Raw genomic sequence first — 12273 nt, forward strand, 5'->3', positions numbered from 1 at the left:
AGACACTTAATTGGAGTCAGTTTGTCATTTTGAATGTTCCATCAAAACTGATTTGGAGATCTGGAACTTATCACATGGTTATGCAAAAGTGACATTCACCAGATGAAAACTATTGGCTATTTTAAAGCTCTGTTAACATCTAAATCTAATCCTCTGTGCCGAACATGTGAAAACAATAAGCATGCGGTTTACTGCAGTTTTTTTTTGTGTGTGTGTTGTGATCTATCCATCAGCTCTTTGGCTGGGTGAAGTCATTGTATCCCCTCTTGGTCTACAGGGTGTTACCTAAGAGTTGGCACTCTTCAAGTGAAATGTCACCATGAAGGAAATTCTCTGTTTCTCAGGTCAGACTCCAGCCCAGCAACAGCAGGCTGAATGGATGTTTATAATTCATGTTAAGTGAAAGGACTCTGGCAGAACAACTTGTCCCTCTGGTTCAGTGTTTGACACAGTTCTCCAGAAATACGTCAATATAGAGCCTAAAACCAATGTCAAGTTCTCCGTTTGTTTTTACAGCCTGCTCCACCTCCGCACTAGCGATGGGACGTTCGGATAATTTTACTGACTCGGATCTTTGAGTCTCGGTCAGAAAAATTAATGAACCTTTTTTTGAAGTCATTTTGTTCATTTCAGCAGAATATCATTTAAATGACACATGGTTATAGCCAAATCCCCTAACACATTAACTTACTTACTGTAAAGTTGATCACATTTGGAATAAGAAAAAACTATTATGCAGCCATAGCCAAATGATGAGAAACAGCAATGATTCATTCTTTACTTAGGAAAAGAAAATGATTCATTCTTCAGGCTATGCAGTCTTGTTAGTTCACCTCACCTCCCTATGCACGTCATTCGTTCTTTTGTCACGTCGCAGTCCCACAGGCTGAAGCTGTGCAGTCTGTACAGGAAACAGAAATGATTAGTTCACCTCTCGAATCTTCAGGTCCGAGCCCTTCGTTTTATCATGAGCTATGGAAAACGACCATCATGACAGAAATTCAAAAAATTATAAAGTGTAAGAAATTTGAGACCAGAGACGCATCACGTAAGAGTAAGAGTAAAAAAAAAAAAAACTAACTACGCGCTTGCTTGTAAGGAAGGTTGGGAATTATCAACTAATTTCCAAATCCAATACGGCTGTCACAAAGAACGAATGATCGATGATGAACGAATCATTTCTGTTTCCTGTACAGAACCTTTGGGATGTTCGCAAAATGAACAAATCAGTGAGACAACTCGTTGTTCCCGAGACATATTAAAGACTCGTTCAAAATGAACGAACCGTTCATGATTGATCCCTTTTTATGGGTGAGCCACAAAAAGCAAAGGATACTAGAAACGCTTCTCATCATAGACTTGAAACTGACAGAATGTTGTGTTGAAGTTCTTTTATTTTCTTGTATGACATATTATATATAGTTGTACATGACTGTATCACATTAGAACATTTTTAACGAACAGTGACAAACAGGTGGATGATTGGCAGGTGCTGGTTTAGAGCGTGGCAGCAGTCAAATCACTGGCAACACCCACTCACCTAATGTGGATGGTGACATTATTCCAATTTAATGACAATGTACAAATCTCACACTTTTTTATTGTAGGATGGACTAATCTAAAGGATATTATGATTTGTTTACTACAGTATCAAAGAAAATGTCAAAGACACAGTAAATGATACAAATCCTCATGAGAGCCAGCAAAACGAGTTTGTGGGTGTGTTTGTTTAAAAAAAAAGGTAATGTTTTAAATCCTACAATGATCCAAACATTATTGTTCTTTCATACTGGACATCAGGATCTATTTATTAAAAAATAAAGGCAAGTTTATATTAATAAATGGTTTAGAACTTTTAATACAGAAAAAGCTGTGAGAATGTCTAAACCAATGAGAATGTGTGTTTTTTTTTTACCCTATTGACCTGTAATGTCTCCCCACAGGTTTTGACAACTTACAAAATTAATAAATCACTAAACTATATAATAATACACGTATCACTCAAGGATGATATGAGGATGCATTCAATTGATTAAACCTAAAATTATAATGTTACAAAATAATCATCATGGATCATGGTTTTCACAAATATATTAAGCAGCACAACTGTTTTCAACATTTATAATAATCAAAAATCATTGTAATATGCTGATTTGTTGCTCAAGAAACATTTCTTAACGATCACTGGAGTAATGGCTGCTAAAAAATAACTTTTTAAAATACAATAAAATAGGATAGTTACTTAAAAAATATATTATATTTCACAATATTACTGTTTTACTGTATGTTTATATATAATAATAAATGTGGCATAACAGACTTGTTTCAAAAACCTTTGAATGCTAGTGAATTACAAAATAAAATACTGTGCTTTTTCAATAGTTTTTTGAAATACAGTAATATTTCAATACAATCATTGTTTTGCAGAAGCAGATGGTTTTATAAATGTCAGAAATTTCTAAAAACAATAAAAGGAAGTTGTCATTCAATTTTGTATCTCAGAAAAGCCTGTTAATTTTAAGTTTTAAAGAGAGGACTGAATTGCTGGATCCCAGAAGGATACTGAACTGATGAATTGCTAAACATGTATGAGAAAAAAAGCACAATGTCAGTGAATTGGAATAAGTCCTATATTATCAATGGCTCCCACAACGCTGAGCTTCAATGAAATCTCCAGTTGAACCTCCATGTAAAGCTGAGAACCAGAGTACTTGAAAACATGAGCAGCTGTATATGGTACAATCCTTGACATGTTTATACAAACTGACAGAGCCATTTATATGCGCTCAGTAACTGGTTTAAAAGCGTAGAGAAAAGAGTCATTCCCACATATTGAGCCCAGCAGCCGAACTGCTTCACACGCTGGTATGCGGTCGTACCATTTCAGATCACAGTAGAGATCTAAAGCTTTAATTACTCAATCAAACTTTATTACAGGCAGACTTGTCTTTAAAGATGTAATTTTGTGGAGTAACACAACATGGGGCCAATTCAATTCCACTTTCAAGCTTGTAGATGAGGGATAATTATATTTAAATACTTGTCACACTTTCTTGAATCAAAACTCCATTGTACTGTACATGCCTCCTTGAGCTAATATCCAGGCTCTGCGAGACACGCTGCTCTTACAAACGACTAATGACATGATTATGATGATGGTTGAATGAGAAATCCTAATAATAACCATCTAGGTTGGTGCAAGATGGCTGCACACACACATATGAAGGTTAATATTCAGAACTTCACAGCTTGAGTGTTTTTTTTAGAATGAGATATCATTTAATACAAACTTATCATATTCACTAGAAGCCAAAAAGTGTCTGAGAAACCGCTTTACACATGTGGCTCATGCCACTCAAGCTTTAACACGATAAGCTAAACAAGCAACATCTTGTTTGTTAGTGGTTGTAACCAAACATAGTCCTGAAACAAGACCTGTGGTACATTTTCTTTTTAGAGAGCAAAAAGGGTTCTCGTTGTGAAACTACTAGCGTTCATTATGAGCCCTTAAGTGCTTTAGTTTTAGAGCTAGATAGTAGTTGCATACAGTGTTTTCTCCAGCACAGTATTTAGCTGTTACGCCAATGTTTTTTTGTAACGACACGGCAATTTCTTAGCTGAGTTAAGGCCTTAATGTTCTGTGCGAAAATTCGGCACGATAAATATTTTAATTTGAACAACACAAACATTAGCATGCCGTAAATCCAGCACTTTTCTAATCTCTTTTCCATCACACTGAAAATATAATTGGCCAACCAATAAGATTTGCATCTTTGGTCACATGCCCAAAGCCGCTGCTGTTTCATAAAACTATGACTTGGTGGCGTTCACAAAAAGATTGTTTTGCTAAGAGACCGAAGAGGAAACCGGAAGTGGCTCTGCCTCCCAAATCAATCCTAAATAGTATGTGAGATTAGAATAAGTGTGTCCCAAAGTAAAGTCTATTGAAAAGAGTATGCCACAAGTCCCCAGATGATCTACTATTTCTGGTATATTTTCGAAGTGTGGATCCACGCACACTCTTAACGGCCAATATTGCCCGCAACCCATTGCGCTTTGGAGGAGAATTCAGTTCAGAACTACAAACACAAATAAAGTGGTAAAAAACTACTAACATGGTGGATGTGCGTTAAGCAGAGAGGTTTAGATGAAGGGGTTTGAGAGACTAATAAACATTTAACCCGATAAAAAATATGATTTAAATGGTATCCGTGTTATCTTTCAACAACACTAAACTTTTATAAAGATCCATTTGGCTAATAACTTTTAAATGCATCAATGTGCAAAAATATTCGTTTCTCCACATGAAAGGCCCACAGATCAACGTGCTACTTCTTTTCTCTCCGATACAGAAGGAAATGAAATGAAATGTGTTAACTGTGACAAGATGATTGGCAGGCAAGTTCGCAGTGATAAGATGCGCGTAACTATGCGACTGTTAAACTTATTTGTTTGAAATAGCTTTTAATTGATGATAAAGTGTCATGTTATCCATTTTATTTAATTGTGTTAATGTTTATGCTATGTACATCACATTGGTCAACAGTAGTTGTTTTAAATAGTGCTTTATGAATAAAGTGACATTGACATTGTTAAAAGACGCAATTTAATGAGGTGATAGTATATCCCAAAGCTTGTCTACTCTTCTGCGACACAGTCAAAAGTATGAACTTTCTCTTCACAAAAAGAGTACATACATTTAGGGCGTAGTATAAGTAGGCAAATTGGGATGCAGCATAGGTCTCGTCTCTGAACACTTGTATTTGGTGAAAACATGTAAATACTGTTCCTTCCCATCACTTTACATGTTAATTCAGCCTGTCTGCCTTTTTTACACATTGGTCTAAACAGAAAACGAAAAAAAATTATCACACGAAAATCTGATAAAATTGTGGTCAACAGTGTAACATTGTTTTTAGTTACCGACAAACAGTCATCATCTGATGAGTCATCAGTTATCGCCTGAATCAGTCAGATAACTTACTGAACCAGATCAGATTATTTAAAATGAGAAGAGATCCAATAACTGTGTTGTGTGCACTTTTTAAAAGCAATGTTATAGATCCAAACTTGCAACAGCGTTTCTGAGTTTTGTTGTGCTAAAATGTATTTTAAAGGGATAGTTCACTTTGAAATTAAATTTTGGTATGTTTTAGCTTACCTCAAGGCCATCCAAGATGTAGGTGTCTTTGATTCCACAGTAGTTTCAATTTTGATATTTTTAGGTCAAACCGTTCTTGTCTGTCAGTCATTTAATGCAGGTCTATGGTCACCACCTCAAAGAGCATGCACAGAGAAGTCCACATTAAACAACTCCCCATCGTAAGTACACATTGATGGCCGAACAGTATTTATATCGTTTTTACCTCTACACAACCACGTCAAGTGATCTGAGGGCGCCCGCGCTTCCTGGTGTGCGACGTGTGCGCGTGTTCTGGCTAAGTCTGCCAAGCGCCGGAAAGTGTACAAGAGGTAAAAACAATATAAATACTGTTCGTTTTCTCACACAAACCGCTCGTTTCGTGTCTTAGGCCATCAATGTGTACTTACGATGGGGAGTTGTTTAATTTGGACTTCACTGTGCATGCTCTTTGAGACAGTGACCATAGACCTGCATTATATGACTGACAGACAAGACCGGTTTGACCTTAAAAATATCAAAATTGAAACTACTGCGGAAACAAAGACACCTACATCTTGGATGCCCTTGAGGTAAGCTAAAACATACCAACATTTTATTTCAAAGTGAACTATGCCTTTAATAAAAAAAATGTTTAGATTGTTTAAAAAATAAAGACTATTGTTTAACAAGTTGTCCCAATTTTAGGGTTGGTTGATCTAAGGGTGCTTTAACACCTGCCTCATTTAGTTCGGTTGAATCGCACTAGTGTTCGTTTTCCCCACTGGTGTGGTTCGTTTGGGCAGGTGTGAATGCGGCAATCAAAAGCGGACCAAACAAGCGTACCGAGACCTGCTCGAAGAGGTGGTCTCGATACGTTTTGAAGCGAACTCTGGAGCGGTTCGTTTGAGGTGAGAACGTGATCCGACCTTGAACAGAACCAACTGCCAAAGAACTGCGCATTTTCGCTGTAATTATGGGATGAGGAGAAATGTTTGTTGACAGTTTGCACTCACGGACAAACTTTAAGTTGTGAGGAGGTGCAAACAGAGCCTGATAGAAATTAACAGCCGCATCCTCGCTTCATTCTCAAATAATCTTGTTTGTCTAAAGTGGTGTAATAGACACACTATATAATAAAATATGACGAAGGATACAATCAGCCCACGCAGTCGTCTCTCCATAGTAAACAGCGGCGTGTTATCTGCCGGATTTTCCCGCATGTTAATTCTGACCAAACGAAGTGCAGTTATGGAAATGCCAGACATATCTGGCCAAATGTGGATATAGTCACATGACTGCATTTTGGTTCGTTTTATCAACTCATAAACTGATTCGGACCAGAGCGATCAGTCTGGTGTGAAAAGGAACCAAAACGCCTGAAAAATGCTACAAAGTATCATTTTTCACCCTTGGTCCAGACCAAATGAACTGAACTACAGATGTGAAAGCACCCTAAAAAAAAAAAAATCCTTTAGGAAACATGTATACAGTACATGCAGCATAGTGTTGTTTAAACATCACAAATAATGTTTTTAATCTGAATTTATGCAGTACCTGAAGAACATGAAAAGTTCATTGAGTTTTCAATTGGCTGTAACTTGGCCAATATCATTAAGACTCTTACGGTTTGACTTCCATATGTGAATGGAAATGGCAAAGACTTCCGGATCTGGCACACAAGTACGAGAAAGAAAAAAAAATCTAACAATATATAACCAATTCTTCTCAAACCCTTCACACAGGCTTGATTGTTTACATGGACGTATTTTGAAAGGTCAATGCAGATTACATGTCTGCAAAGGTCATCTTCAAATTAAATTGCAGGTTTGCCATGCATATTTCTGCAGTTTTCTCCAGTTAAAATCCAGGATTAAAGTGACTTGCGCAGCAGAAGTATAGCAGAGAGATGGAAGTGCATAACGGAAAACTCTCCGACACCTACGTGCAGCCTGATGAGGCGTTTCCTTGAACCATTCAGGGCCATCAGATTTAATAGTTTATTACATCCTAATGAGACGTTAAGAGTAAATGATAATAAGAGAAAAAAAAAAGAAAAAAAAAGTTAGTAAAAAAAATAAAAAAAAAATAACCAAGTAATAAACAAAAAAAGAGAAAGAAACCATTAAACTATCACATTCCATCCTTGTGACTCCTCGTGAGCCACCAGGCCACTATTGACTGACTCACACGCTACACTGGCTTCGGTCAAAGGAACATTACGCATCAAAACGCATCTCGTGGACTGTTTTGATCACGACCTGACCTAATACTCGACAAGCTTTGATCCTTTTCACAAAGAAGAATAATTAAACAAGGACAGCTCTTGTGATTTGAAGTGAAACAAATCCATAACGCCGTTGTCCGGGTCTGTGAACCGTCTCTTGCCCTCCAGGTCCTCACCTGAATCATCATCCTCTCCTCAAGAACGACTGCGGTCCGCTTGCGTTCCAACCAAAATCTTGCTGTAGATTTTTTGTTGCTCCTCTTTAAAAGCGTCTTTCACTTTCCCTCGTTTCAAACCACCATCCCTAAAGAAAAACACAAACCCAGTTTCAACTAAAAGGACATTTATCTGAGAAAAACAGCTTTAATATCTAATGTCTGAATCAACATACACCAATGCTACATTTTTCAATGTGCGAACAATGTGTATTGTGAAAAACGCTATACAAATGTGAATTGAATTGAATTGAATATGGCTAAGCTGGTTTTTTGGTCTCTCAGGCCCCGGGTTTACTTTATTTTCCGCGTTCCACTTTGTCTTGTGCAAAGTTGAGAGTGCAAGCCTTTCAAAGTATACTCCTTTGGCCTCAAGTGTGGAAAGACACGTTCGGCGCATGTGCACTATCTAGTGGATTTATCTAGATGACTTTGTTATCACGCAGTCACTCGCACATGTGCTGTTGTCCGTGTGGACACAAAAATTGGGCTGCATGCGGATGGTGTGCGTGGACAAACACTATAGAATAACACAAGATGAGTCACCCGTATTGATTTGAATGGGGAAAAGTGCAATGCTCAAAATTTGAGCCAAACGCTGATTGGTAAAGTCATCGGGTCACTGAAGCTGCCGTTAGAATCTCCGGCTCCTATAGAAACAGTCAGATGCGTGCGCATTAGCTTGATCCAGCCTGAAATATGTCATTTTCTGTCATTATTCGAGCGTTTAGAAACAAAATTTATGAGACATTGATTTCATTGGTGATTTCAAATATGAAATTTAATCGTAAGCTTGGCAAACATTTTTGGAGAAGTTTATGTTTCCCCATTTTATTTAGAGAAATTGGAGCTGCACTCGCATTGCCCGAGAGGCGTTTCAAAGATGGCCGCCGAGTGAAATGACTTGTATTAAAGGGACTTTGGCGTGGACGTCTGCGGACGCTTCTGATGACGAAAAGTGATGAAAATCACCTCTGTTGTAGAAAAATGTATATTTTACTTTTTTTCATTAACTTTCTTAGACATTGTGTAGTTTTAAGCATTAGTTTCTCTTCTGGAATTTAAGTATGTTTGTGCGCCTGGCGTAAGCAAGACACACACAGTAAGACAAATGGTTAAGAACTTTTAACTCTTTAGGTATGGAAGATAATTTAGGCAAGGGGGGGTTAGAGGGGTCGTTCTATTCTAAATCAGGTGAGTGGAAAACTACAGAGGAAAGACCTTGAAGGAGGAGTATAAGAAGGGAATTTCCTGGGCTGGGTGTCAGGTCTTGCTCACGTCACGGGGTAGCTGCTGTGATTTTGTGACTAAGCCTCTTGCAAGAGAATAAATATCTTTTAAAATACAATTTGATTCTTGGTGTCTCTTATGCAGTGATGATGATTGTTTAATCATTGTTTTTGCCACATCACCTCACATGGACAGAAGAAGTGTGCTTTGTGTTTTAGTCTGTAGAATGGCTTTGTCAGGCTACGAGACCAGCTTAAACCAGCCAAGACCAGACATTTTCTGGTTTAAGACAGCCAGCTGTCACATATCTCTCCATCTACGGCTTATATTAGTATTTGTATTACTTCTCTTTGGCCTTAACATAGCTAAGTCCGACTTACCACAGCAGGTCCACCAGACCACCCTGTCTGGCAATGGCTGCCTTTACTCTGTTAGCAAACTGCACGGCATCCTCATCTTCCTGAGGGAGACAAAACAGACCTTGACAAAAACCTTGATCTTGTGCTTTAAGAGTTTGAAATTTATTTTTTCATACTTGTTACAATTATTTTCAGCACATTCTATTAAAGGGATAGTTCACCCAAAATTCTCTCATCATTTACTCACCCTCATGTCATCCCTGATGTGTATGACTTTCATAAACAAACAGACACAAACAAAAAGTTGATGTAAGTGCGTTGTAAATTTTCATATTTGGGGAACTATCCCTTTAATAGCAGGTTTATCTAAAACAGCAGTAACGTTGCTTAAATATTAAAGTCTCTTACAATAGGTTTACATACATCCAAGGTCAAAACACACTTAAATGTTCTCATTATACACATGGCACATAACCATATTTCTTAAAGAGTCTGAAAACAGTTTGTGTAAAGATTCAGTCTCTCTATTCTCTGCTCTGATTGCTGAAACGGTCCAGTCTGTTCTGATTGGTCTACCGCTTACAGCACATGTCAGAAATGCTTTAAGACAAACCATGTGCAATTCATAAGTCAACACCATTGCTGAGTATTTTCTCCTTAAAACTGCAGTGAACCAAAGACAGTCTCAAAAATCACTGGTGTTCCTGACGTCACAAACTACCTTGTAACCATTCAGGTCAACGAGTGGATCAACGAGCTGGTGTGAGTGACTGGAGGCGGGGCTAATTTGCATATTCATAGAACCACATATACTAAATGAGGCAAGGTTTTTTCAAGGAAAAAAAATTCAATATGTCATTTTGGTGATGAAAGATGAGACTAAGGGTTCAAATTAATGACTACAGGGGGACTTGCAGACCTTTTGCATTTGCAAACAGCTATATATTACACACTGCATGAAAGGTAATATTCGAAAACGCATTATAGGTGCACTTTAAAACAAGCAATAAGTATGCCAGGAAGGGCTTCAACATTATTCCAGTGATTTTCCAGAGAACTTCTGTAACATTCAAGGTGGGGCAGAACACATTAGCACAATGATTTAGCACAAAGAACACAAGCAATAAGTATGCCAAGGAAGGGCTTCAACATTATTCCAGTGATTTTCCAGAGAACTTCTATAACATTCAAGGTGGGGCAGAACACATTAGCACAATGATTTACCTATGGTGACCATTTCCGGTATTTTGGAGAGCCGAGAGCCTACACATGCATCAAAAACAATGGTCTATTTGTTTATTTGCATGCCCACATGCAAAAACAGATGTCTATTTCCAATCTGTGGTGGGCGGACAAAACTTCAGACAGGCTGTCCAAACCCACTCAGGCTCATTTGTGTTTGATTTGTGTATTAAATGGACCAACGCAAAAATAGGTCATTCATACCACAGAGATTTTACTGCATTCAAAGAGATGGTGAGTTTGCGTGCATGCCGGGCCTTACCTGGCGGCTCATCGGAGGCAGGTACCACACACTGCAGACGATGGCCCAGCTACTCATCATTCTGAGCAGATAATTCACCATCCCAAACTTACTGCTGTTCCAGAAGGCGTCCCCAAACCGAGGGTCATACTGCAGAAGCACAAAGACACAAATAAAATACAGTGCAATCCCCATCACAATGCTGATGAAAGATAAAAACATAATTTCCTAATGATTTTTTTGGCAAACATATCTAAACATTCATAAAACAAGATAAAAAAGACAACAAACTGTAGACAATAGCACTTGTTTTCACATTATATTTCCTCAATTAAATTTTGCTTTCATTGTGAATTGTTTTTGCTTGTTACAAATATATGTTTTATGTAAGGAATAATTGACGAAGGGCCGATGAATTATGTGTGGACGTTAAACCTCGGATGTGCATTATTTTCTAATAATTCAACAGATAGGAGTCAATTATTCTGCTTATACTATGGTTACCACACCGCAAGACATTGTTCAAATGATGTATTTCAAGACATTTGTCAGGTTTTTGTATTAAAAACGTTCTTGTGTGGACTAATTTCTTACGCATCTCATCCCATGCCTCCGTTGCTAATTCCAAGACGTGATTTTAGAGCTAGTAACAAAGGCTTAAGCCATTGATAGCGAACTAATACAGTTACCTGAGTCTGTGCATCTCTCAACAGTGTCCGGCAGCAGCGTCTCTACTAATAGTGAAACTGTAAGTATATCTGCTTCAAGAACAGCATTCTTATTTACCTCGTTAGAGAGAAATCTCATGTAGCTTTTAAGTTGCTAAACTATTTTATTGATAAAATCGTCAGAGCAACGTTGACAACACGTTTCTGTGTGTGTGTCCGCACTGTATGTGTGTGTGCGTTTGAGTGGAGAGAGTGCGGGAGAAAGACTGTATGTGTTTCCGTACATTATAAAATGTAATTTTGTGGCAAAAAACATGGAAATAATTTAATGTTTTTATCCTATTGTTTACTATATTTATTTGCTTGGTCTGTGTCGTTGTGGGTTTTGGTTCTTTTGCTGTTGTAGGCTGCAAATATAACTTTAAAGGAAAAAAATATACTATGGAAGTCAATGGTACCAAAAAGTGTCTGGTTACTGACATTCTTCTAAATATCTTCCTTTCTGTTCAGCAGAAGAAAGAAATTCATACAGGTTTGAAACAACATGAGGGTGAGTATATGATGACAGAATTTTCATTTTAGAGTGGAGTATCCCTTTAAAATAACTGTAATTATTTGGCAAAGTGATATGGACATGTAATGCGTTCAAGATCTGCCTGGAACTACTTTAGCCGTGCGTTTCCATGAAAATAACTGCACACCTTAGAACATTTGTCAACCAATCCGATTCAAGCATTCAACAGCCCCGTAGTATAAATATAATTTTTATATACAATATTTCATTTACATTTGTATACAAATCAAACTCCTTGCTGTTGCTAGTGCCATGCTCTACTAACTGGCCACGGGAACTTTTAAACTGTTTTAATGGGGAAATTAAGTGATGTTTATGCTTAAAAAACACCAATAAGGTAAAACAACAAAACACGCGCGCGCGCACACACACATAAAAAAAAAAAAAAACTTTTCTCT

The 12273-nt window shown here is 37.6% G+C and overlaps 1 protein-coding gene across 2 annotated transcripts in view; it reads right to left on the reverse strand.

Annotated features, from left to right (window-relative positions):
• Window positions 1-1383: 1383 nt before the first annotated feature.
• Window positions 1384-12273, reverse strand: part of LOC308681050 (glycerol-3-phosphate acyltransferase 4-like) — a 44010-nt gene continuing 33120 nt past the window's right edge. For both annotated transcript variants that reach the window (XM_081349572.1, XM_081349571.1), the window contains exons 11-13: window positions 10655-10783; window positions 9172-9251; window positions 1384-7650 (exon numbers count right to left, since the gene is read on the reverse strand). In XM_081349572.1, coding sequence (XP_081205698.1) covers window positions 7542-7650; window positions 9172-9251; window positions 10655-10783 — 318 coding nt within the window. In that variant the 3' untranslated portion in view covers window positions 1384-7541. The remainder of the gene's footprint in view (window positions 7651-9171; window positions 9252-10654; window positions 10784-12273) is intronic.

Source organism: Scardinius erythrophthalmus (assembly GCF_964197995.2).
Source record: "Scardinius erythrophthalmus genome assembly, chromosome: 20".
In the NCBI taxonomy this organism is placed as follows: Eukaryota; Metazoa; Chordata; class Actinopteri; order Cypriniformes; family Leuciscidae; genus Scardinius; species Scardinius erythrophthalmus.